The sequence below is a fragment of the Ambystoma mexicanum genome, chromosome 1q (assembly GCF_040938575.1).
Source record: "Ambystoma mexicanum isolate Mex_15411 chromosome 1q, UKY_AmexF1_1, whole genome shotgun sequence".
Classification (NCBI taxonomy): domain Eukaryota; kingdom Metazoa; phylum Chordata; class Amphibia; order Caudata; family Ambystomatidae; genus Ambystoma; species Ambystoma mexicanum.
The window spans coordinates 998,673,467-998,698,648 of NC_090922.1; the positions used below are offsets into that span (position 1 = coordinate 998,673,467).

Consider the following 25,182-nt stretch of genomic DNA (forward strand, 5'->3'; position numbering starts at 1 on the left):
TATGGAAAATTAAAAACAGTTTACTCTTTTTGACCTATTCCTTCCGACTTCATCAAACTCATCGTGGTGGAAAAGACAGCCGTCGGACGATTTCAAGATTCAACTGAACCTTTCAGCCTTGGAAGGCCGCACTGGGCCTAGGCCCTTACAGTAGGGAGAGTGGTGGCGGTCATTAAAAAATGTATTTTCCCACCCATTCCCTTTCTCGCCTGGCTGCCTTTCCCAAACGGATAGAACACCATTTAAATTCTGCCCCACATGTGATAAAAAATTCCTGTGGAGAGACAAACACCAAGTGTGTACCTTGTGTCTGCACCGTGACCACGACGAGGGGCATTGTCGAGCCTGCAAGCTCTTCAAACCTAAGACTCTTAAAGACCGAAGAACCAAGCTCTGGGCCCAGCACGCAATGGAGGGAGCTTCCAGTGATGGCAGCGCCGCCGTCTTTTCGTACGGCAAGGGCGACTGGGAACAGTAAAGTTCCCAAGTGCAGGGCCCCGACACCAAGAGACAGGCCGGTGGCTCTGTTACGGGGAAGACACCCGGCGGCAAAAGCACTTCCACTACCCCCGCCACTAAACACACATCCTGAGGCGATGAGTCGACCTTGTCGACAAAACGCCCAAGTACGGCATCAAGGGGGAGGTCTACTGAATCCCTGTCCTCGGGGCACTCAAGGTCCCGATTGCCCATAACAGGCCCCAGAAATCGAAAGACCCAGTCCCTAAAATTCCATCGACCGAGCATCGGCTGACAAGGCGGAGTTCCGTCCCACTACAGAGAGTCGACATCATACATCGAAATCGGCTATAGGGTTGAAAGACTGGTTTATCATGCCTAGTCAAAAAAACATGTCACTGAGAGCCTGCTAAAGGCTACTCACTTCAAGAAACACTCTTCCAAGAGTGCTAATCATAAAGAGAAGTCTCATAAGGCCAAATCTACACCCACTAGGGAAACACTCTGCCCCACAAGAGGCGGGTTCTTTGGCTGAAGCCTTACAGAACAAAGGCCTACCCACACCCATAGGACAAATCCCTACGCCTCAGTAGCCTGGTGTCATTCCCAGTTCAGCCCAATGGACTGCGGAAGACATAGAGGGGGGTCATAAGAAGAAGAAGAATTACCTTTTTCACCAATTTGTTTAAAAAAAAAACCTCAGAACTTTCAGGCTATACCTCCTACTACTGAGACTTCAAGCTCCCAGCCTCCGGCTTCCAACTCACAGCCCCCAGCCTCCGGCTTCCAACTCACAGCCCCCAGCTAAAAGAGCTTGTCCTGAGTCACTACCAGTGCAACCAGTACTAGGTGACCTGTATGACGTCTGTACAGACACAGAAGGTGATAATGAGGACTATCAACAATCTGATCATTATTATGATGGTGATGATGACGAAGAGGCAGAGGAGTATACCCTGCCCTCACCAATTCAACAGGACTCCCCAGTAGCCAATTCGCCAGTGGATAATCCGCCCCTCCATACGACATGCTAATCAAAGCGGCTGAACACTTTGGTATTCAGACACAGGAAACGCAGCTAGACAAAGACTTTGTGGAGGATATTCTGGGAGACAAGAAGCCTGCCACCCAATTCATCCCAATTTTACAGTCTGTCCAGAGGAGGATCCTACCCTCACTGGAGACACCTAACCAGACCAGGGCAGTTAATCCGCAAGTGGAGAAACTTTTCTGCCCAGCGCCACCTGACCCGCTTTATATCAGGGGTCAGCTTAAGCCGGATTCGCTCATGGTGACAACGACCCGTAAAAGGGCAGGGACAGCGCTAGCCTATTCAGAGGCACCACCTGATAAGGAGAGCAAGAAGCTCTATACCATGGGGAGGATAGTTGCGACCTCAGCGGCTTTCCAGACCAGAATCGCCACCAATTCAACACTGTTGGCAAGTTATAATTGCCACAAATGGGATGAAATAACTGCATTAATAGCTTCTGTGCCCGAACCTTTGAAATCACAATTAGCCCTGGTGACGGCTGACGGCAAGGCAACTTCGAGTTGCATCCTAAATAAAAAACCTCGATGCCGCAGATAATGCAGGCAGGATTATCGCTGAGGGGACTATTATCAAATGCCACGCTTGGCTACGCCAATCCAGCTTTAAGCTTGAGACCCAGGCTACGTTACTTAACATGCCAGTGTAACCTTCAGTCTTATTCGGTAAAGCAGTGGAGGACGTCTTGAAGTCCACCAAAGAGGAATATGACACCTTGAAGTCTCTGGGCCAGTTGACGATTAAACTACCAGGCCACAGGGCAAAAATTCCAAATGGTGCTCCGGTTACAGACAGGGTAAAAACTCTTCATGGAACAACAACCAAGGTCAAGCCTCACAAGGCTACCAAAGAGGCCAGTGCAGATCCCACGGGGAAGATCCTCCAACCTCCCAAGCAATAACATCCCACTACAGGTCCCCTCCCATGCCTCCCCAGTAGGGAGATGCATTTCACTCTTCACCCACGCATGGGAGGGAATAACCACGGACAAGTGGGTGCTATCGACAGTAGCGGGAGTTTATTGTGTGGAGCTCATCCAAAAACCAGCAAATAATCCCCCGCACCAGAGAAAGACAACGAAGGAAGAACAGCTCATCCTTCTCGAAGAGATCAACGTGCTGCTTTTCCAGGACGCCATAGAGATTGTGCCATCCAACGAGGTAAACAAGGGTATTTATTCAACCTACTTCCTTGTGCCAAAGAAAGATCTATCTATGCGCCCAGTGTTAGATTTACGCCCTGCAAACAAATGTAAAGCCACAAAAATTCAGCATGACGATGCTACAGGAGGTAATCCCCCTGCTAAAGTAGGGCAATTACATGGCAACGCTGGATTTGAAAGATGCCTATTTTCATATGTCACTGTTCCCAGCGCACAAAACTTTTGTGTTGCAAGATAGCAAACCAGCACTAACAATTCAAGGTGCTACCCTTCGGAATAGCGTCTGCTCCAAGGGTATTCACCAAGGTACTGGCGGTGGTGGCAGCACAGCTGCGCAGGGAGGCAATTCCAGTGTACCCCTACCTCGACGACTGGCTGATCACAGGGGAATCACCCTACCTTTGCAAACAAAACACGCAATGAACCAAAAACCTTCTCTTCCAATTGGGTTTCTCAATAAACGAGAAAAAGTCAAGTCTTGTACCAACCCAACAAAACAGTTCCTAGGAGCTGTCTTAGGCACAGGCTTGGCCTTTCCATCCATGGAAAGAGTTCAAAACATGCTTCGGCAAATACCCCAGTATCAAGCCGGTCGCCAGATAAGCGTACGCAAAGCAATGCGTTTACTAGGCATGATGGCATTGTGCATGCAGGAGTGGTTGGCGATGTCTCAGGCAATGTCAGGAACTGGAGATTGTGGAAGCGCTGGAGGCTATGATCAGCGCGTGCTCCAGTCCTCACCCAAGATGGCTGCCGTACCTTTAAGAGGCTGGCTCCTCCCACAAACCGATGCGTTGTATCTGTTAGTCAACGCTCGGTTCGTGTGGTGGAGTTTCTTCCGTGGAGCCTTCCGTGCCTACTGTGAACTTGCTAACCGCCTTGTATCCTACCTTTTGATCTCTCCCTCCTTCCCGCCTGTTGCCTCGTTTGTCTGTTTCTTTTCCGTCTTACTCTCCGCCTGATCTGTTCTTTTCCCTCTACTCACGGTGCTCGGCGCCGCCTGGTTCCCTGCCATAGCCTCTTGTTAGACTTTCCTAGCTCCCGTTTCCTCTCGCTAACTTGAGCCCTTCCATTTTTGCACTTGTGTCACTCTGGTGTAGTATCTTTCTCTGCGCAGCCTTTCCTTTCGTATTTCGTTTTATTTGTTGGCGCCGGTATTCCATTACTTCAACCGGCGCTGCCTTGCCTTTCGCTTGCAGAGTCCCTGTTGCTCTGGCTACACCCTTGGAGCCTTTTTCTCTTGCATTATTGGACTATATCTGTATTCCTTTCCATTCCCTTTCAGTCCGCCTTTCACAGTCAGCTCAGGATTATTCTTTTCATCCTAACCCATTTCTTTTCCTTCTTCTGTTTTTTTTTACGTGGTGGTGCATTTTCTTCTTACTGACTTTTGCTCTTTTCCAGCCGTCTATTTGGAGAATTTCTAGTGTTCTCTCCTATTTCATACTCCATAAAGTCTGGACAGCTCATTGATCCACTGAGCTGTACTGGACAGTTGTGGAATCAGACGTCTAAACAACGGACTTCCCTTATGTTGTGGAGCAAACATCGCCTTCATTGACTATTGAGAGGAACTGACTGTCCCCCTTCTGAACCCATTCGGAATCAGGGTTTTTTCTGCATTCATGCTTTTTCCCTGGAATTAGGACTGGCCCCCTGGGGATCCCCGAGGTCAGGGTGACATCTCTGCCAAGGGGGCCTCCGGAGGGGCCAGACCCTACCTACACGATAAGAAGGTCCGAACTCCAAAGGACAGAACTCCCTCAAGGAGAAGGGATCAGAAGAAGACGGAGGCCAATCCTAAAGAATCCTTCCCTGAAGAATCAGGCGAGGAGTTGGGGGAGGAAGCCTTGGTTCTTGACAGGCAAGCAATTAGTTGAACGATCTATTGGTCATTTCGCCAACACTAGTTCTAAACCTACGCTGGCAGACAAAGGAAAATCTGTTAAAGGGAAAACCCTTCCACGATCCAGAGGCGCAAGCGATCGTTACAATAGACTCATCACTCTCCGGGTGGGGGGGTCTCATTACTTTCACCACACAGCACATGGTCTGTGGACTCACATCACGGTACAGAACCACATCAACCTGTTGGAACTACTAGCAGTATTCAAAGCTCTTCAAGCATTCGAAGCGCAGTTGACGAGCCACAGGGTTCAGATCTTAACAGACAGCACCACTGCAATGTTCTATATAAAAAGCAAGGGGGCACACACTCTCCAAATCTGTCCAAGCTGGCACAGAAAATATGGAGGTGGGCACTCAAACGGGGGATGTTCTCATCATCCCAATACATTCCAGGGCTACTCAGCACCCTAGTAGACTGAGTAGAGATCCCCTACCAGAAGAACATGAGTGGCAACTAGACTCGGGTGTAGTAGAACACATCTTCTCCCAGTGGGGTTACCCCACGCTAGACTTGTTCGCTACAGAAGAAAACAAGCAATGCCCAGACTTTGCGTCCAGGTTCCCCCAACCAGGCTCCAAGGGGAACACCCTATGGATGAACTGGTCAGGGAAATTTGCTAACGCTCAATCTCCCACCCCCCCCCCACCCGACTCCCTTAATGAGCAAGGTAGTGAACAAGATTCACAGGGAACAAATGACACTCGTCCTAGTTGCTCTCATGTGGGCAAGACAGCCATGGTATCCACATCTGCGAAAACTGGCGATGTGCGATCCCATCAAACTCCTGTGTCAGACAAACCTATTGACCCAACACAGGGGAATAACGGTACACCCTCAACCACACTCAATGAACCTGTGGCAGCTTGGCTCCTGAGGTCATAGAGTTCAGACACCTTAATCTGCCACAACTGTGTATGGATATCCTCAAGGAGGCTCGTAAACCAAACACCAGACACTGTTATTTCGACAAGTGAAGAGATTTGTAATCTGGTGCCAGTCTAAACAAATAAAACCTGTAGAATGTACTCCATCCCACATTCTAAACTATGTGCTTCACTTGTTAGACTGAGGGTTAATATTCCACTCCATAAAGGTCCACCTGGCGGCTTTATCAGTGTACACCACCTCTCAAAGTAAAGTATCATGGTGGAAAATTCCAGTCATTAAGGCTTTCATGGAAGGGGTAGAAAGACTCCACCCTTCAATTTCTAACCCACCGCCAGGCTAGCATCTCAATGTTGTACTCGCTAAACTCATGGGGCCCCCATTCAAGCCTATGCACAAGTTAAGTCTTAAACACCTGACATACAAGACTGCCTTCTTAGTGGCTATTACTTCCATAAGAATAGTTAGTGAATTGCAGGATCCTTTCTTTATCATTCATAAGGACAAATTGGTTTTACTTACTCATCCAAGGTTCTCTCCTAAATTCATTTCCAAATTCCACTTGAACCAATCCATTGAGCTACCAGCCTTCTTTCAGAATCCAACTAGCTCAGCTGAGGTAAAACTCCACACATTAGACATAAGGAGGGCAGACCTTTACTATGTAAACAAGACCAGACTGCTAAGCAAAACAGACCAGCTGTTTGTCTCCGTAGCACCAGGCAGAGAAGGAGATCACATTTCCAAGAATGCCACTTCCAGATGGATAGTCAGATGCATACAACTGTGCTATTCATTATCAAACAAAACACTGCCTTTCACACCAAGAGCTCACTCCACTAGAAGCACAGGAGCTACCTTGGCCTTTATCGCAAATGTCCCCTTAGACAGCATTTGCAAAGCAGCTACATGGAGCTCAGTACATACCTTTACCCAGCACTACTTCATTGACACCCATTCCAAAGCAGATACACAGGTGGGACAAGCAGTTCTAAAACATCTGTTTGCTGCTCCTTCTCACAACCCACCACCGTCTCCTAACACTGCATGCTTATCTATGCATAGCATGTGATCTAAGCAGATTCCACAAGCCTCAGAAGGGATATATTACTCACCGTAATCGTATTTCTGATGCTTGTATCTGCTTAGATTCACATGCGCCCACCCTTTCTCCCCTGAGAGAAGGTGCATAGATGTTTTATGAGCTTTTTCTGATATTTATCTGCTTGGCTATACCTGTACTCGCGATACATTTCAAGCTACCTCATGTCAGAAACAAAACAATCTGAGGGACCTCTACACATGAAGGACCATGGGTACAGTAGACATCACACTAGGGATAGTATTACTGGCACACCCTGTCGATGTCCCTTTTTGAGTTTCGAAAACAACAACTGTAATACTCTGCAGCTTCCACTAGATGTTGGCCTATGCATAGCATGTGAATCTAAGCAGATACAAGCATCAGAAATATGATTACAGTGAGTAATGTATCCCATATATAGTTATGCAGCGATAAAGGGGGTAATTATTTTTTTATATAGTGTTTATTTCCTGAATCCTCTGGCTCCCAAGCACTGTAATAATAGTTGATAATGGCTATTTGTATGGCGCTAAATGTATCCTCCGTGAATGATTAAGTCCTGAGTCCACACTGTTGTGATCCAAACCAGCAACCTTTAGTTTCACCCAAATGTCTGAGGCAGGTGCTTAACTCACAGCTATATTCTATGTAAAGGCTACAAATAACCTTAGATAGATGTGAAACTGTCAGCTGTAGTCTTCTCCTTAAGTACAAGGAGAAATTTAATTTCAAACTCTAAATTGAAACATCTTGTTCATTTTAGGTGGTCATTACATAGCCTATTGCCGAAACAATATAAATAATCTATGGTATGAATTTGATGACCAGAGTGTCACTGAGGTACCGGAATCCGTTGTGCAGAATGCAGAGGCTTACGTCCTTTTTTACAAGTAAGTATATGAACTGTAATTTTGATGTAAGTTAATTTTTGGTTGGTATTATTCCTTTGATAGAAATCATCCTTTATAACAGTGGTGCCACTAACTTTGTCTTTTACGAACATTGTTCTCCAATAGATAGCTGACAATTAATGTGCTTGATCCCCTTGAAAACTCCCATATTTGGAAATGTATGTTTTGTACCCAGTGTTATTTCAGATCTTTTTTGGTTCAATTAATATACAGTGTACATTTGAACAATAAGACAACTGAATGAGGTAACCCCGTCCCCTTCCAACATTGTAATTCTTTTTATTGATACATAAACACAACAATTAGGTATGGAATGACATAACCATAGCTCGTTCATCATATCCATCACTGTCTACCCAAATCTTTCCCCACCCCCAACTCCCTCCCATGCCCCCAGTTGTGAAACACCCTTACAAAAGAATCCAGGGTAGTTGAGCAGTAGCCCCAGCTGAACAAGGCTTTGTCACTCCTTAGAGAAACAAAAACGCACACAAGATAATGGTACATCGTGTTGAACTGAAATCAGCATGTCTGTAATCAAGCAAGCGTCAAGAGTGTGTGTATACAGGTGGGTATTCCTCCATCTTACCAGCCGGTAAGATAGCTCAGCGGGTTGAGTGCTCGCTGCTGCGATTTGACCGTGATCTGCAGGACGCAGGTTCAAATTCCAGCAAGGCCAACTCAGCCTTTCATCCATCCGAGGTCGATAAATGAGAACCAATTTCGATTGGGTGATATTGTATGTAAATATGTGCTCTGTTAAGCACTTTGGATTAAGGCGCTATATAAATAACACATCATTAACATTATCTATATGCATGTATGTCTCGCTATACCTGTATCTGTCGGCCAGGAATACATTATCTGGATATGACGACATGTATTATGGATCAAATGTATGGATCCAACAGCTCTCATAATTTGTGTGCTTGTGGGGAGTTTGTACGTTGTCTATATCCACTCCTCTCCAGGGCACACATTTTTGATAACAGCGTTGTCCAATTTTTTTTCCCTGGGGGAGCCTCAGTTTTCAATTAAGTAAAATGGCTTTATGAGCCGTGAACAGTATGATATGAATGTTTCCTCACTAGAGCATCTTCATGCGATTCATCTAGATCAGAACCGAAGAGCATTAGTATGGGTGAATATGTGGCGGAGGAGCCCTGAATGTGGAACACATCAGCTATGACCATTCTCGGTATGATTTTATTTTGGGGCAGGACCCAAATATGTGTTTCATTGTAGCAGTCTGTCCACACTTTGTCCAACATGCACGTGACTGTAATGGTGTCCATGTATGTAGTGTAGTTGGGGTAAAATACGATCGCTGTATAATTTTATATTGTGGAAAAAAGTCATATGTATCTCCTACATCTGTGGAGGTCCCCAAATCTTCCAAATACATGTTAGCTTGGGCCAAATTTCTCACAGGACTATTCCATAAACAGACTATAGAATGTTTTAATCTTTGGGAATTCAATGAGGTCACTTGCAAATTCCGATTCACACGTCGAAGGAGCTCTTTTCTAAAATTCACGAGTGGTGTGTGTGTATGTGTTTATTAATGATATTAAGGTCTTATGTTGTAAACAATCCTCATCAGTGAGCCCAAGAATTCCATTCACCTCTCGGAACGGCAATGGTGTGGATTCATATAGGTCCATGATCCGCACGTGTTGCCAATGTGATTCTTGTCTGGCATGAAACCGATCTTTTAGGGCATTTGAAAGAAGTACTCTAATACTAATCCAAGGTGGAACAAGGCTTGTGTGGCGGTCCCTGTTAATTTAAGCATTCAATGCCATCGACTAAGTGTAGGTCTGATAATAGGGTGCTTTTTAATGTGTCTAGGCAGCTTAGTAGGCGGGATTTCCAGTAACTCCTGTGGAGTGAGGGATTTCATTATGTTCAATTCTGGGGTCCCCCCCTCTCGAAGTGTTGTCCACATTGAGCCATCTCTTGGCTCGGCATGTTTGCACTGCTAGGTAATACACCGTCCATGATGAAGATCTATGGGTACACTATCGGGTCCATCCACCTTTCCCAAGGCCTGATATGGCTCTGGCTACTTCTTCTGTAAATGTCCACGGTCCCCTGTAGGGGACCGTGGGGAGCCGTAGAGGCTGCTGAGAAGGATTACACTGAATCCATGTCTCTGTATATAGGGACAGCATATACCTCCCTATAATATTCAGCAAACCATTGATTTGTATTTTGTTTATTTGAATAGCGCGCCTGGCCCAAAGGCATCTGGGTGCATAATGAATATTACTGTCCCTCGTCAATGAGACTACCTGTGTTTCGCAAGTAGATTCTATGATTTGGGCCTGCTGTCTTCCCTTCAGTGCCAATGCCATCATTCTCAAAGGTCTATCAACTTCGGCAAAGGAGGTCTGGGCCCATCTGGAAAAAGACTTCTTTATGCGTACCATTGAGATGTATTTATTTTCCGACCTAAGTTTAGTCATAAGTATTTGTGCACCCGGGTTTCTAGTTGCTTTATGCAATCATTCTGCCCCAAGTAACTTGGATATCTTTTGTGTTTCTTGGGCAGCCCATGTTTTGAGTTTATGTGCCCACCGTTAGATGCAATGTTCTCTTAAGGACTTATAGGCATCCCAACATATGAGGTTATTATAGTCATCATTCAGATTAACCCGCCAAAAATCATGCGTGGCTTCTGACAGGTGCTATGTAAAATCTGGTTGGAGTGTTTCCAAAATAATTTTTCCAGGTCGCAGCTCTTCTGAGTTCACCTCGAAAAATTATTTTTAACAAGATAGGTGCATGATCTGATAAGGTCATGGGCAATATATCACCTTGATCAACCATGTGAGTAATATTGAATGGAAGCAGCCAACAGTCAACATAACTATGGTGGTGGTGTAGGGGGCGTGGCTTGACAGCCATGTTGTAAGGAAGCCTTTCTGTGGAGCTCCTGATGATCCGGACTGATACTGGCCTTCATTATTGGCCCCAGCGTGTGCTCATCCTCCATAACGCACCATCCGCTGTATGAATACTGCGGGCACAAGTATATGTAAATTGAACGTTGAAGGTGGGCTGCTTGTCGACTTGTAGATAAGAGAAAAAGGCATTCTGGAACAGCAGGGTGACAAAAAGATGGCAGTCTGTGTCCTGGCTGAGGCATTGTGTAACAAAGCATGGATAGGTGAATGTGGGAAAAAGCTGGTGCACAGTTGGAGGCTGTGCTTAATTTGATTCACAGAATAGCCTGATGGCCACATGAAGACTACAGTTAGATGTTGATACTGGCGGCTCGTGAATATGCTCAGCGAAGGCTGAGGGCAGAGGCCCGGGAGCCGAGGAGGGATGGGGGACAGAGTCAGCTGGCGTGGCGGCCAGAGCAGCTGCTTCTTGTGTGGCGAGGCATTGTGGAGCCCTGATACAGAAACCATATGAGAAGGCGTACGCACCTGGGAACACAACAAAGGAATACAACGTTGGTCGGAGGGCAATCTACATCAGAAACCACAGTTCAGAAGTGGAGAAGAAGCGACAAAAGCGCCTGGTATTGAAACAATGCATCATTGCTGAAGATCCCACACCACATGAAGGATGATGCCAGACGAAACTGCACGCCACGAAGAGCACGGCAAGCAGAAACTTCATACTGGATATTCCACCGAGTGCTATTAGGCAGCCTGGATACGGGAGAGCACAGGATAGGGCACACACTCTAGGGGCACAACGGAGTACGGCACCACTGATTGCAGAGCAACCTACAGCCATACAGAGACAGCCCAGAAGTGAGGTGGAAATGCTGGAAGCGTCTGAGCCAATGGAATAATGTATCCATCTAGTGGAAGCTGCGGAGTATTACAGTTTGTTTTTCGAAACTCGAAAATGGGCGTCGACACAGGGCGTGCCAATAATACTATTCCTAGTGTGACGTCCACTGTACCCATGATCCCTCACGCGTCTAGGACCCTCAGATTGTTTTTTTCCGCCATACTGGTCGGAAGCATTCCGCAGAGTTCCCTGGGTTTAGCCATACTTTTGCTAAAATATTGTTATATTTCCCCATTTCTCCACCCCAACGTCGAGTCACCGAACATCCACACTCGACGCCGGCACGGAGAAAGAATCCACCGTCGAGAGCTGCACGACGGATTTGGGCCTCGGAAGGCCTATGGCCTGGGCCCGGGCCTAGGAAGGCCTCTGGCCTTGGCCCTGCAAGTAGGGAGAGTGGGGGGTGGACATACTCTACACTCTTTTGGTATATAGGTACATTCTTCTATATTCCTACACTTATTAGCCCGCTGCTACAAGGTGCGCATGGAGGGTACCCCTTTCCAATTTTGCCCCAAGTGCAACCGCAAGTACCCTTGGGTTGACAGGCACGCCACGTGCAATCTCTGCTTACCGAGGGACCACCCCGAGGCTAACTGCAGAGCGTGTAGTAGGTTCAAACTGAAAACGCTCAAGGACCATTCGATCAAGCGTTGGGCCCACCATGCCAGGGGTCAAGAGGCCATGGCAGTGGAGGGCGCCTTCAGCGATGGCAGCGATGCCGTGCTTTCGTGGCGTAAACTGACAGCCAAGCGCAAGTCCCCGACCTCAGAAGGTTGTCCGGCAGGGCGGCTATGGGGAAGACCCCGGGTGACACAAGTACTACCCACAGCACTTCCACAAAACACATGAAGTCCAACCGAGACTCGACGCGTACGTCGAGTACTCGGAAAGAGGCACATAGAGAACGGTCCGAATGGGTGTCCTCTGGGCGTTCTCGATCTAGATCGCCGCATGGCTCCAGGCAACCATCCACTGTTGCCAGAAGTGCCTCGCTCCCCAAGGTAACGGAGGTTCAATCGTCAGAAGACGAAACCGACCTCTATCCCCAGTCCGTACTCCAGGAGTCGGCGTCAACAGGCCGCGCAACGGCTGCTCCCGAGTCCCAACCTCCACTATCCAAAGATAGGGACACTACCCCCGAACCTCGGCGCCAGGCGTCGAAAGGCTCCGGAGGGGCAAAAAGACAGGGTAAACACTCTTCCACACACGGGGAAGGGGAAAAACAGAGGAAGCAGTCTCAGCCTCCTTCCACACCTCAAAAACATTCTATCCCTCTTAAACAGATGGACAAGTCTCAGTCTTCTGTTATCCCAAAGACCGTTTTTTAAACCAGTAGGTCTAGTCTAGATAAAACAGGGAAAGGCCTTCAAGAAAGAATCATTCCCAGTTCAAGAGAATGGTCTACGGATGACATAGACAGTCATGTCAAGGATGTCATCATTGGCAGATTTCTGCGCCAAAAACCCTGAACACTTTCTCTCTTTTACCCCCGACTGGTCAACTCCCTCAGGCTCTAAGGATCCTATACCACCAAGTAAGAAGTCCCGGGTTGAAGCTCCTACTTCAGACCCCTTTAGTATGCAGCCCTATTCTCAGTATCAGGGAGATCCATCCCTTTATGAGGATCCAGATTTGGGCATGTTGGAAGAACAAACTGGGACAGGCAACTATGGGGATGACGAGGACCAAGAGGAGGAGGAGGACAACCCAGAAACCTACAGGCTAGATTCCCCGGTAGATAAAGAACCCCCGGTTACCGACTCCCCTGTCGATAACCAGCCTCTCTTAAATTAAGTGCTGTCCAGAGCGACAGGACACTTCCACATTGACACCCAGGGTGCTCAGGAAGAGAGGGACTTTGCCGAGGAGTAAGTGGGAGAAAGGAGACCTGTTGCCCAGGCCATCCCTATCCTTAAGTCAATACATAGGAGGATAGACCCTTCCCTTGTTAATCCCTATCTCACTAGGGCGGTAAACCCCAGCGTTGAGAAGCTTTTCAGGGCAGCCCAAACAGACCCACTATACATAAGAGGGCATCTGAAACCGGACTCCCTTGTAGTTACAAACACCCGTAAGAGGGCGGGAACACCCTTGTCATTGTCGGAAGCTCCGCCCGACAAGGAGAGCAAGAAGATTTATGGCTTGGGCAGGAAAGTAGCCTCCACTTCTGCCTACCAGGCAAGGATTGCCAACTCCACCACCCTGCTGGCGAGTTACAACTGCCACCAGTGGGAAGAAGTCACGGCACTCATAGATTCCGCCCCAGAACCCTTAAAGAGCCAATTGGCACGAGTTTCGGAGGAAGGAAGAGCCGTGTCCGTTTGCATATTAAAGGCAACCTTTGATGCCGCGGATAACGCCGGCAGATGGATAGCAGAAGGTACTGTTATCAAAAGGCATGCTTGGTTGCGACAGTCTGGGTTCAAAGCCAAAACCCAGGCTTCATTGATAGACAAACTGGTGGAGCCGGATCTATTGTTTGGAAAGGCGGTCGAGGACGCGCTGAAAAATGCCAATGACGAGTATGAGACACTCAAATCCCTAGGCCAGCTAACCATTAAACCCCCAAACCAGAGAGGGAATGGCAATTTTCGTTGCCCACGCGGACAAAATTCCCAGAGAGGGTCTAACTATTCCCAGGGGCAGGGTACACAATGGAACAACAGCCAGCAGTCTACCCAGGGCTATGGCAGGGGTAATAAGAGAGGGCGTGGTAAGGGTAGAGGCAGCCCCAGTAGAGGCGGCGGCACGCCTCCACCTAAACAGTGACGTTCCGTTCAGGGTCCTTTCTCACACATCCCCAGTAGGGGGACGCATTGCCAACTTCACCCAAGCTTGGGAAGGGATCACTTCAGACAGATGGGTGCTGTCCACAGTGTCCGCAGGATACTGCATAGAACTGTGAGAGCGTCCCCAAAACCACCCTTCTCGACAATAAATACATTCTTTGGACCACCAGAAGATCCTCCTCGAGGAGATCATCAATCTTCTAGCAAAGGACGCGATAGAACTCGTCCCGGGGCACCAGGTAAACAAGGGTATTTATTCAACTTACTTCCTTGTGCCAAAAAAGATTTGACAATGCGCCCAGTATTGGATTTACGACCTCAAGCCCCAAAAATGTCGCGTGACTACTCTCCAAGAGGTAATCCCCCTCCTAAAAAAGGGGGATTACATGGCAACATTGGACATGAAAGGTGCCTATTTTCATATTTCCATGTTCCCAGCGCACAGAAAGTACTTGCGCTTCAAGGTGGACAGTCGGCACTACCAGTTCAAGGTACTGCCCTTCGGGATAGCCTCGGATCCAAGGGTATTCACCAAGGTACTGGCAGTGGCGGCAGCACACCTGCGCAGGGAGGCAATCCCGGTGTACCCTTACTTGGACGACTGGCTCATCACGGGGGAGACCCCAGTAATTTGCAGAACAAACATTCAAAGGACGATCGACCTCCTCTTCGAATTAGGTTTCTCAATAAACGAGAAGAAGTAAAGTCTGGTGCCAAGCACCTCCAAACAGTTCCTAGGAGCTATCCTAGACACGCAAGAGGGGTCAACCTTTCCATCAGAGGAAAGGATTCGGAATATACTGCTGCACATTCCGCAATATCAGGCCGGTCGCCAGATAACGGTACGCAAAGCAATGCGTTTGCTGGGTATGATGGCCTCATGTATTTACCTGGTCCTCCACACGCGCCTGCGCATGCGTCCCATGCAAGAATGCTTGGCGAAACAGTGGTCTCAGGCAAGTGGTCAGTGGGACGATCTGGTGGTCGTTTCGCCAACACTTGGACTAAGCCTTCACTGGTGGACAAGAGAAAATCTGTCCAAGGGGAAACCCTTTTACGATCCCGAGATGCAGGCGGTAGTCACAACCGATGCATGCCTGACAGGGTGGGCAGCTCACCACCTCCACCACACAGCTCAGGGTCTCTGGTCTCACTCAGTGGCCAAGAATCACATCAACCTGCTAGAGCTTCTGGCAGTATTCAGAGCGCTTCAAGCGTTCGAGCCCTACCTGCTGAATCTGTCAGTGCAGATCCGGACGGACAGCACTACAGCCATGTTTTACCTAAACAAGCAGGGAGGGACTTGTTCGCCAAATCTGTCCAAGCTTGCCCAGAAAATGTGGATATGGGCACTCAGACGGAAGATCTTCCGGTCATCTCAACATGTTCCAGGGGATCTCAATTCTCTGGCGGATGCTTTGAGCAGAGATCCCCTCTCAGAGGAACACGAATGGTGTCTACACAGAGAAATCGTAGAAGATATCTTCTCTCAGTGGGGTTTCCCCACTATAGACCTATTCGCCACAAGCGAAAACAGACAGTGCCCAGGATTTGCATCCAGGTTCCCCCAGCCAGACTCCCAGGGGAACGCCCTGTGGATGAACTGGTCAGGGATGTTTGCGTACGCTTTTCCACCAACACCTCTGATCAGGAAGGTGGTCAACAAGATGAACAGAGAGTCTATGACGCTCGTCCTAGTTGCTCCAATGTGGGCGAGACAACTGTGGTTCCCACACCTACGCAGACTAGCGATGTGCGAACCCATCAAACTCCCGGTCTGGTACAACCTACTATCCCAGCACCAAGGTCAAACAGTGCATCCTCAACCCAACTCAATGAACCTAGCAGCATGGCTCCTGAGGTCATAGAGTTCGGGCATCTTAAATTACCTCAGAGGTGTATGGACATCCTAAAGGAATCTAGGAAGCCAGACACGAGGCACTGCTACTTTGACAAATGGAGACGATTCGTTATCTGGTGCCAGAATAAGCAAGTCAACCCAGTTGATTGCACTCCTTCCACTATTGTCACTTACATGCTCCACCTGCTGGATACAGGACTGGTATTTAACTCACTGAAGGTACACCTGGCAGCGCTGTCAGCATACACCACATCCCATAACAAGGTGTCGTGGTGGAAGATACCAGTGGTTAAAGCTTTCATGGAAGGAGTAAAGAGACTTCACCCTCCTATTTCAAACCCACCACCAGGATGGGACCTGAACGTGGTGCTATCTAAACTCATGGGCCCCCCATTCGAACCCATGCAAAAAAGCAGTCTCAAACACCTGACTTGTAAGACGGACTTCTTAGTAGCAATAACATCTATAAGAAGGGTCAGTGAAATTCAGGCTCTGTCAGTGCAGGATCCATTCTTTACAGTTCATAAAGATAAACTGGTTTTACGTACACACCCTAGGTTCTCACCTAAGTTTATTTCTAAATTCCACGTGAACCAGTCCATCGAGCTTCCGGCTTTCTTCCAAGACCCACAAAGCTCGGCTGAGGTGAAACTACACACCCTAAATGTGCGCAGGGCGGTCCTCTACTATGTAAACAAGACCAGACCACTAAGGAAAACAGATCAGCTGTTTGTCTCCGTAGCTACAGGCAGAGAGGGAGATCGCGTCTCTAAAGGTGCCATCTCTAAGTGGATTGTTAACTGTATCCAGCTGTGTTACTCTCTTTCTGAAAAAACTGTCTTTCACACCAAGAGCCCACTCTACTAGAGGCATTGGGGCCACTCTGGCTTTCATTGCAAATGTACCCCTTGACACCATTTACAAAGTAGCTACTTTGAGCTCTATTCACACTTTTACTCAGCACTGCTGCATTGACACCCATTCCAAGACAGATACTCAAGTGGGACAAGCGGTTTAAAGACATTTATTTGCTCATGACCCTTCTCACATCGCACCTCCTTCTTCTAACACTGCTCGCTAATCTATGCACAGCATGTTATCTAAGCAGATTCAACAAGCCTCATAAGAGATACATTACTCACCGTAAACGTATTTCTGATGCTTGTATCAGCTTAGATTCACATGCGACCCACCCTTCCTCCCCTCTGAGAGAAGGCGCATGGATGCTTGTAGTCTTATCTCTCTATCTATCTGCTTGGATTATCTGTACTCACGCTACTCCTCATGCTCCTCATGTCAGAAAAAATACAATCTGAGGGTCCTAGACGCGTGAGGGATCATGGGTACAGTGGACATCCCACTTGGGGTTAGTATTACTGGCACGCTCTGTGTCGACGCCCATTTTCGAGTTTCGAAAAACAAACTAATACTCTGCAGCTTCCACTAGATGTCGGCCTATGCACAGCATGTGGATCTACGCAGATACAAGCATCAGAAATAAGATTACGGTGAGTAATGTATCTCATACTTACCTAAGCCAAATAAGTGACATTACCAGGAGAGACTGTGTCCTTTACGGTGCATGGCAAGCAGCAAATTTGTGTTGGCTACCTCACCAAAAAGTGGCAGCAAGCAGCCCCTGATATGGGAGAATACACGAGAGGGTGCACACGCGCAGACATAATGGAAGAAAGCTCTGCAGACTGCAGTGCAATCTACATCCATACAGAGACAGCCCAGAGGGGAGAGGGCGGAAGCGCTCGAAGCGCCTGAGCTTATGGAACACTGCTTCAATGGCAAGAATCTAAGCCAAACAAGTGATAAGAACAAATAAGACTGTCTGCCTCGAGGAGCACGGCAAGAGGCAGATTTGTACTAGCTACCTGAGCAAAAAAAAAAGGTCCAGGTGGGCGCAATATCCTTGAAAGTGCGAGAATATACACGCTCAGGAGGTGGACACTGGCAATCCGGGGACAACGACCAGGGGAGTCGTCAAAATGGTCGTATAAATGACAGCCTGTCAACCATAATCAGACTCCTGGAAGTGAGCCGGACCACAAAAGGGGCCCGACGTTGATGCACACTCCACAGGATACACGCATAGAAGGAAGCACGCAAGCATTGGCGAACCTGAAGGTGGCGAATCAAGACCAGGATCATTGCTGAGTACATACACAGCGTGGTTGGCTAACTCCGGAAAGGCACAAGGCTGTGGGCACTATGGCAATACAGAGGACGCCATCTAGCTGCAGAGTCCAGTCGAAGCACCTGGGAGGCAAATCAACTACCCTGGAATTTAAAGGTCAGGCCACAGTCATCACCTGGTGTCCTGCAATAAGCTATAAGCAACCAAGTTGTTAGACTGTAGCGGATTTGTCGGTCCAGTAAATTCTCCTATGGCGTCCAAGTCACAATAAAATAAGTCTAAGCAGCTGACATTCAACACTTTTACCAAATGTACAAATTTAGCTGACAGCGCTGCACCAGAGGCTCTACCTTTACAAGGAGAACAAAATTGTGCAAAAGTAGACTAACAGGTCCTGGATGCCATAGCCGCCCTGAAGATTGCTTTGGAATCCATGCAAGTATCTTGGCACCACTGTCTCCCTTCCCACTCTGCATTGCTCTGGTCCACACCAATGTTTCTGCAATCGTCCATTTCTTCAGATCAGCCCACCACAGTTCTATTGACGGCCCGTACTTGTGTTCCATGCCATTGCAATGTGGTGTTTCGCCAGTACACACATTAAGACTTTCATTTTGGCTCTATGAGTCCTCTGCTTGTTGCCCCTCGGGAACAGTTCCAACAGATATGACTCTGGGGACCACGCCTGCATTTGCATCCCGCCTGCCGCCACCCTGTCTTTAACAGTGTCCCAGAAGTTAGTTATTCTCGTGCAGGACCAGAACATGTGTAGCATATCCGCCTTGGAGTTCTTCCTTCCATTTAGCTCTCGCTTGCAGCTCCCTCTCGTTATTGTTGCATAGGAGCTGTTCATAGAGACCCCCTTCCGACACATCATACCATGTGTCTAGCTCCCCTTCTGGCATCTTCTTCCATCTCTTATTGATCTTCTGGACCATGCTGTTATACAATAAAAAGTGTCCTCTATATATGCTCTGCTCTTCCATCAGGGTCTGGAAGTCCACCCGCTGTCCGTCCCTCCTTAGGTCTCCATTCTGGGCCACTCCCTTGTCTTCCCACTGGGCACGATATGCTGTTATGGACTCCGTTCGGATATCAACTAATCCTGCAAGGAGGATCTGCCTGGAACAGGGGCCTCATATCCCTTGGGTTTTTCATGCCCTCTTCCATAGGGTCAGGCCCAGTTTGACCATATTGGGGAGTGATTTGGTTAAATCTTCGTCTATCCATAAGAGCTCCCAATGTGTCTATGGATGTGTCCTCTCCCAGCCACCGTACCACAAATTTAAGTTGTCCCGCCGGGTAATAACGTTCAAAGTCCGGCAGCCTGATCCCCCGCCCCCCCATTCATAATCCCTTTGTAAAGTGCTCAGCAATCCCTTTGTAAAGTGCTCAGCGCTATTCTATTCCTTCCACCGCCCCGCAGGAATTCCCTTGCCATTGTGTGGAGTCTTTTAAAGAAGGACTGGTGAATGGGATATTCGTGAAATAATAAATTAGACGGGGTAGCACCGCCATCTTCAGTAAAGGCGATCTCCCTTTCATTCCCAATGGGAGCGTCCTCCAGGACTTCATCGATTTCCCTATTTTGTCTAGGGCCGCCTGTGTATTAGCTGTGTGGTATCATGGCATATGTCTACTCCCAAGTAGCGGAAGGTGACTGGCGTCCATGTGAGTCCCAGGTTAGGCAGCTGATCCGGGGTAGTTCTCTTTAAGCTCGCTAGTGGGGACAATGAAGATTTCGCCTTATTAATTGTGATTCCCGACAGTCTGGCGAAGGCACCCAGGGCTTCTAGTAAGTCCGGCAAGTGTTCCCTTGGGTTCTCGACGTAAAGAAGTATGTTGCCTGCGTATATCGAGAGTTGGTGGACCACCCTGTCTATTTCTATTCCGGCGTCCTTGTACCCCGCCCTGAGGTTCCAGGGCCAATATATATAGCATCAGGGATAGTGGGCATCCCTGCTTTGTGCCTCTACCGATTTTTCCACCCCTTCAAGATGTGCCTGCCTGTTTTTACCCTTGCCCTCGGATCCCTGCAGAGGAGTTTTATCCAACGGAGGTAACCCTCCCCTATCCCAAAATGTGCAAGCACGCTCAGGAGCTAGTCCCAGTTAATGGAATCAAATGCCTTTATAGCATCAAGTGATGCGACTGCGCATTCCCCCGTCTCTGATTTGTGCTGTCTACTACATGGTGGAGTCTGCGCAGGTTCCATGTTGTGTTCCTCCCCGGTACATATCCTGTTTGGTCCGTGTGGACCAGCACAGGTATGACTCGCTTGAGCCGATTCGCCAAGGCTGCAGTCAGGACTTTGGAGTCCTGGTTTATCAGGGAGATCGGTCTGTAGGAGCTGCACTCAAGTGGCGGTTCCCTGGTTTTAATATAGGTATTATGACGGAATCTGACAGGCTCTGCGGTAACCGTCCCCTCTCATAGGACTCCTCGTACATCTCTATCAATCGTGGGGCGAGGGTGTCTTTGTATTTCTTGTAAAATTCCCCAGGTAATCCATCTGTTCCCGGGGACTTGACTGTTGGGAGATCGGCTATTACAGCCATCAGCTCCTCCACCATAAGGGGTGCTCCCAGTATCTGCGCTTGCTCCTCCGTTAGCTTGGGAAGGTTAATCTCCTCCAGGGTATCGGTTATGTCTCCCCCCCTCTGCCTCCTGGTTCCGGGAGAACAACTTTTCATAGAATCAGGAGAATACCTAATTTATTTCCTCCTGAGTCCTCACTTCCTCCCCATGCTCATCTCTAATTGCGTTTATGGGGGTGCTTTCCTGCCTGGTGAGCCAGGCCAAGAGTCTACTGGGCTTATCCCCTTCCGCATGCAGCCTCTGTATGTACTTCCCATAATCAAGTCTCCCCAATTTCTCCCAAATGGTGTTGCACTGCAGCCTTGGTGTGGTGAGTTATTCCGGGCTCCTCTAAAATTCATGCCCGCTTGTGTCCCGACCCCCCGGCTCCTCTAAACTTCATGCCCCCTTGTGTCTCCACCCCCCGGCTCCTCTAAAATTCATGCCCGCTTGTGTCTCCACCCGTTCTATCTCCCTTTCTATTTCCCTCCGCTCTGCCAATATGCCACCTCTGAGTCCTCCCGCCTTCCCTATCGCCGCACCCCTGACCACTACCTTGAAGGCTTCCCAGGCTGTTCTGGTGCTATCCACACTCCCCACATTATGGTCAAAATAGTCCTCTATCGTCTCTCTGATGTGCTCTTGGAAGTCCCCATCCATCAGCGCCTCCGCCCTCAGTGTCCATGTGGGTTTGGGCCCCCCCCTATATGTGTATTCCCATGTTGCTATCAGCGCGGCATGCTCAGATAGTGTTTGGGCCTTGATTTGTATACCTGTGAATTCCCCAAGAGCCTCTCTGCCCGTCAATAAGTATTCAGGTGTATGTGCCGTGTGGAGCGCTATAGTGTGTGGATCCCCTGGTGCCGGCATGCACCTTCCTCCAGATGTCTTCCAGTTCCAGCTGGTCTAGAATCTTCTGCAGAGCTTTGGCCGGCGGTGCTGGCTTTCTTAGCTTGGCGTCCGATCTGTCCACCTGCGGGTTCAATGTGCAGTTGAAGTCACCTGGCCAGATGAATGAAGTTCCCCTGTATGGGGCTAGCCGGGGTGCGATTGTCCTGAAGAACTCTGTCGCATCGTGATTGGGGGTGCACGTATTTATCAGGCACACCTCTTTGTTCTCCAACATTCCATGTACGATTACCATTCTGCCCTCCGGGTCCCTTTCTTCTCCAGCAATGGGGTCTGGCATGGATTCACATGCTCATGAATATTGCCTGTCGTCAGGCTGGGAATCCTCGGTAAAGAAAAAATCAATATCAGTTTCGTTTCTGATCTGTCTTTCTTAGTAGTAACCAATCACTGGTCTCTGAGTCATACTGCCCTCAGCCAATGACTGCCCTCTCCCTAAGCCCCACCCCTGGCAGCCCTCTTCAGATTTTTACCGCACACAAGTGTTGGGAGTCCTTGTGCTATAGCTCTCGAGCTTTTACTGCATTTTGCGCTTTTTCAAAGAGATTTATCTCATTTTTCGATTTAATCGAGCCTCAAGCTCCACCGTTTCTACTTCCGATCAACGGGGACCCGTTTCGGATTTATCTACGCCACTCAAGGGTGAAGCTTTCGTCGAGTTACGCTTCTTGGAGGATTCCAGAAGTTTCTGAGGCCTACCTCGTGGACGAGAAGAACATGGCCCAGGAGAAGGGAAGCTCGACTCCCGGGAAACTGTTCAGGATCTGCCCTGGATGCAACCTACAAAATGTGTTCAAGGAGGACGAGCATTCAAAATGCCTTTACTGCCTCCACGAGGACAAAACGCACTTGGAGAAGGACTGTGCGTTTTGCTTTAACATGTCGGATCAGACGATGAGGGATCGCCGGACCCTTCTGTCCAACTGGCTGGAAGGCAAGAGCCCAGCAGGTGAGAAGAAGTCGTCAGAGCGGTCTTCTAAGTCTTGTGAGGGCGCCCCGGCGACAGGGGCCCAACAGAAGGCAAAGCACTGCGAGTCCGCGGGCACCGGGAGCGCCGAACCGTCAGGCTCCTCAGCTGCCAGGCAGGGCGCACCTTCACCGACGCCATCAACCGCGAGCCAACACTCTGGCTCGGGGAAGAGAAAATCTGAGAACCCGACTAAGCTTCTGGAGAGGCCCCGGTCGATCTCGGAGGAACCGGCTGAGGAGGAGCGAGGCATTGACCTTCCCCCTAAGGTGAAGGCCTTAAGCGCGCCCAAGGTGGTGAAGGCCTTGATTCACCCGGCTAAGGCCTCTATCGAGGGAGTCGCTGTGCCCTGTTGAAGCCTGTGGAGGCTATCCCAGTGGAGGCGACCTCAGGGCCCAGAGTTTCCCTGCCTCCGCGGAGGGAATCTTCTTTTAAGCCCATCGAGAAGACCCCCCTGAAGACCCCGGTGGAAAAAGAGGGTGAGGCGGTGGCTGTTACAGACACAACCTCCGAGGAGGAACTGACCCAAGAATTTGGAAGAGGCCCAGCCCCACGGGAGAAATCCAGAGGAGGGGACGACGAGAGCAAGGGTGGCAATACCGACGAGGTTCCCGGTTAGGAACAACCGTCGCTCCCGACACGCCCGTCGCAACACGAGCCTCAGGACAACTCGGCTGCCATTTTGACGGCAATCCAGCCTTATGCACGGAGATAAGGACGAGACTGCCCCTACCCCCGACGGACGACCCAGCTGTACCGGGTCCGTCAGGAAGCCCTCCGAACAAGAGGAGGAGAATTCATCCAGTGCCCCTTCAGCCCTCACGGCCTTCTCAGCCTTTGTCGCCTTCCCCGATCCCGAGGGACGACACAGGAACAGACACGGCCACGACGGGGACAGATGTCTGGGACGGATGACGACGGCAGTGACGACGGGACTGGCCTCCGTCTCCGCTTCCTCGGGCATCCCCGCCCGACGAGATTGGTTCCTTCCATGCCATGATTGCCAGGGCATCCGAGCTTTTTCAACTCTGCCCTGAGCCCTGAGGAGGAGAAGAAGGAAGGCTTCCTCTACCAATGGCGCAAGGCCAAAAGGAAGACGGTCCTCGAAGTGCCGTTGCTGGATGACATCTGGGACGAGGGACTTGCCCTCCTCAAGAACCCGTCCACGACACCTGCCAAGAGGGACCGGTACGAGAAGAAGTACCGGGTCCCCGACGCCGCCCCGTTGTGCCTTAGGGCGCAGCCAACCCCGGATTCGGTCATCTCAGCGGCAGCCAAGAAGAAAGCGGCAAGGAGGGGGGGGGCTTCGGTTTCATCCTCAACTTCCCCACCGGACAGCGCGGGAAAGAAGCTGGAGGCCGTGGGACAACGAGTCATCTCGTCAGCGGCGACGACGATTAAGGCGGCCAACGCCCTAGCGATTGTGGCCCGCTACGACAGGGAATTGTGGTACAAGATCGCCGCCCTGTTGGACTTCCTCCCGGACGACAAGAGGGCAGAGGGCCTGGCGATCCTACAGGAGGATGAGGTGGCTTCGGACCACGCCATAACTGTGGCCACGGACATTGCCGACACTGGTTTCCCCCAGTTGGGCAACAGCGTTTGCCTTCGACGGCGGGGGTGGCGCAAGGTGACGGATTTCCACCAGGACGTGCAAACCAAGGTTTTGGACATGCCCTTCGAGGGGAACAATCTGTTTCGAAAGACTGTGGATGAGTTGCTGCAGGCCATCAAGACCGACAGAGACGGCTCGGGCATTGGGAGTTCTGCAGCAACGGCGGCCACCCTTTCGGAACTCTGGAGGCAAGCAAGGTGCCTCCAAAGGATTCAGCGGCGGCTCCTCGACCTACCGTCAGGCGGCCCGCTCCTCGTCGCAAGAAGCCTACAGGGGACGAGGCAAGTCTGGTGGATCTCGCTGTCGTCACCAGGGAGGCCAGGGCGGCAAGGCTGCTTCCAAGCAAGACTGAACCGGCCGTCGCGTCGGGCCCCCACCACACCCCGGTGGGAGGCTGGCTGACAAAGTTCGTCAGCGTGTGGAAGTCCATCTCCACCGACCGTTGGGTGCTGGAAGCCCTGGCCTGCGGGCACACTCTGGAATTTCTAAAGAAGTGCCCCCGAATTCCTCCCGTGGCCAGGAAGGAAAATCATGTCCCTCAACTACTGTTAAAGGTAAGGGCGATGCTCGAGAAAGGAGCCATCAAGCTCGTCCCAAAGAGGCTCCGGGGCTCCGTTGTATACTCAAGATACTTCCTCGTCAGAAAGAAGACAGGAGGTTGGCGTCCCATCCTGGACTTGCGTCGGCTAAATAAATACATCAAGGCACAGAAGTTCCGGATGGTCCCCCTCAGGCACGTGCTGGCCAGCTGGAGGAAGGCAACTTCCTTTCGTCGTTGGATTTGGAGGATGCGTACTTTCACATCCCCATCCTAAAAGGACACCGAAAATTTCTCAGGTTTGTAGTCCTAGGGCGGCACTACCAGTTAAAGGCCCTCCCATTCGGATTGAAGTTGGTGCCCAGGGTGTTCACAAAGTGCCTAGCACCAGTGGCGGCGCAGCTGCGCCTGCAGGGGATCCACGTCTACCCCTACCTGGACGACTGGCTCATCCAATCAGGGACAAGGGAACTCGCCGTAGAACACACAGCAAAGACTGTCCG

The 25,182-nt window shown here is 49.7% G+C and overlaps 1 protein-coding gene across 2 annotated transcripts in view; it reads left to right on the forward strand.

Moving 5' to 3' along the window:
* USP33 (ubiquitin specific peptidase 33) overlaps positions 1–25,182 on the forward strand; it is a 1,143,586-nt gene that overhangs the window by 643,587 nt on the left and 474,817 nt on the right. For both annotated transcript variants that reach the window (XM_069641664.1, XM_069641665.1), the window contains one exon: positions 7,314–7,440. In XM_069641664.1, coding sequence (XP_069497765.1) covers positions 7,314–7,440 — 127 coding nt within the window. The remainder of the gene's footprint in view (positions 1–7,313; positions 7,441–25,182) is intronic.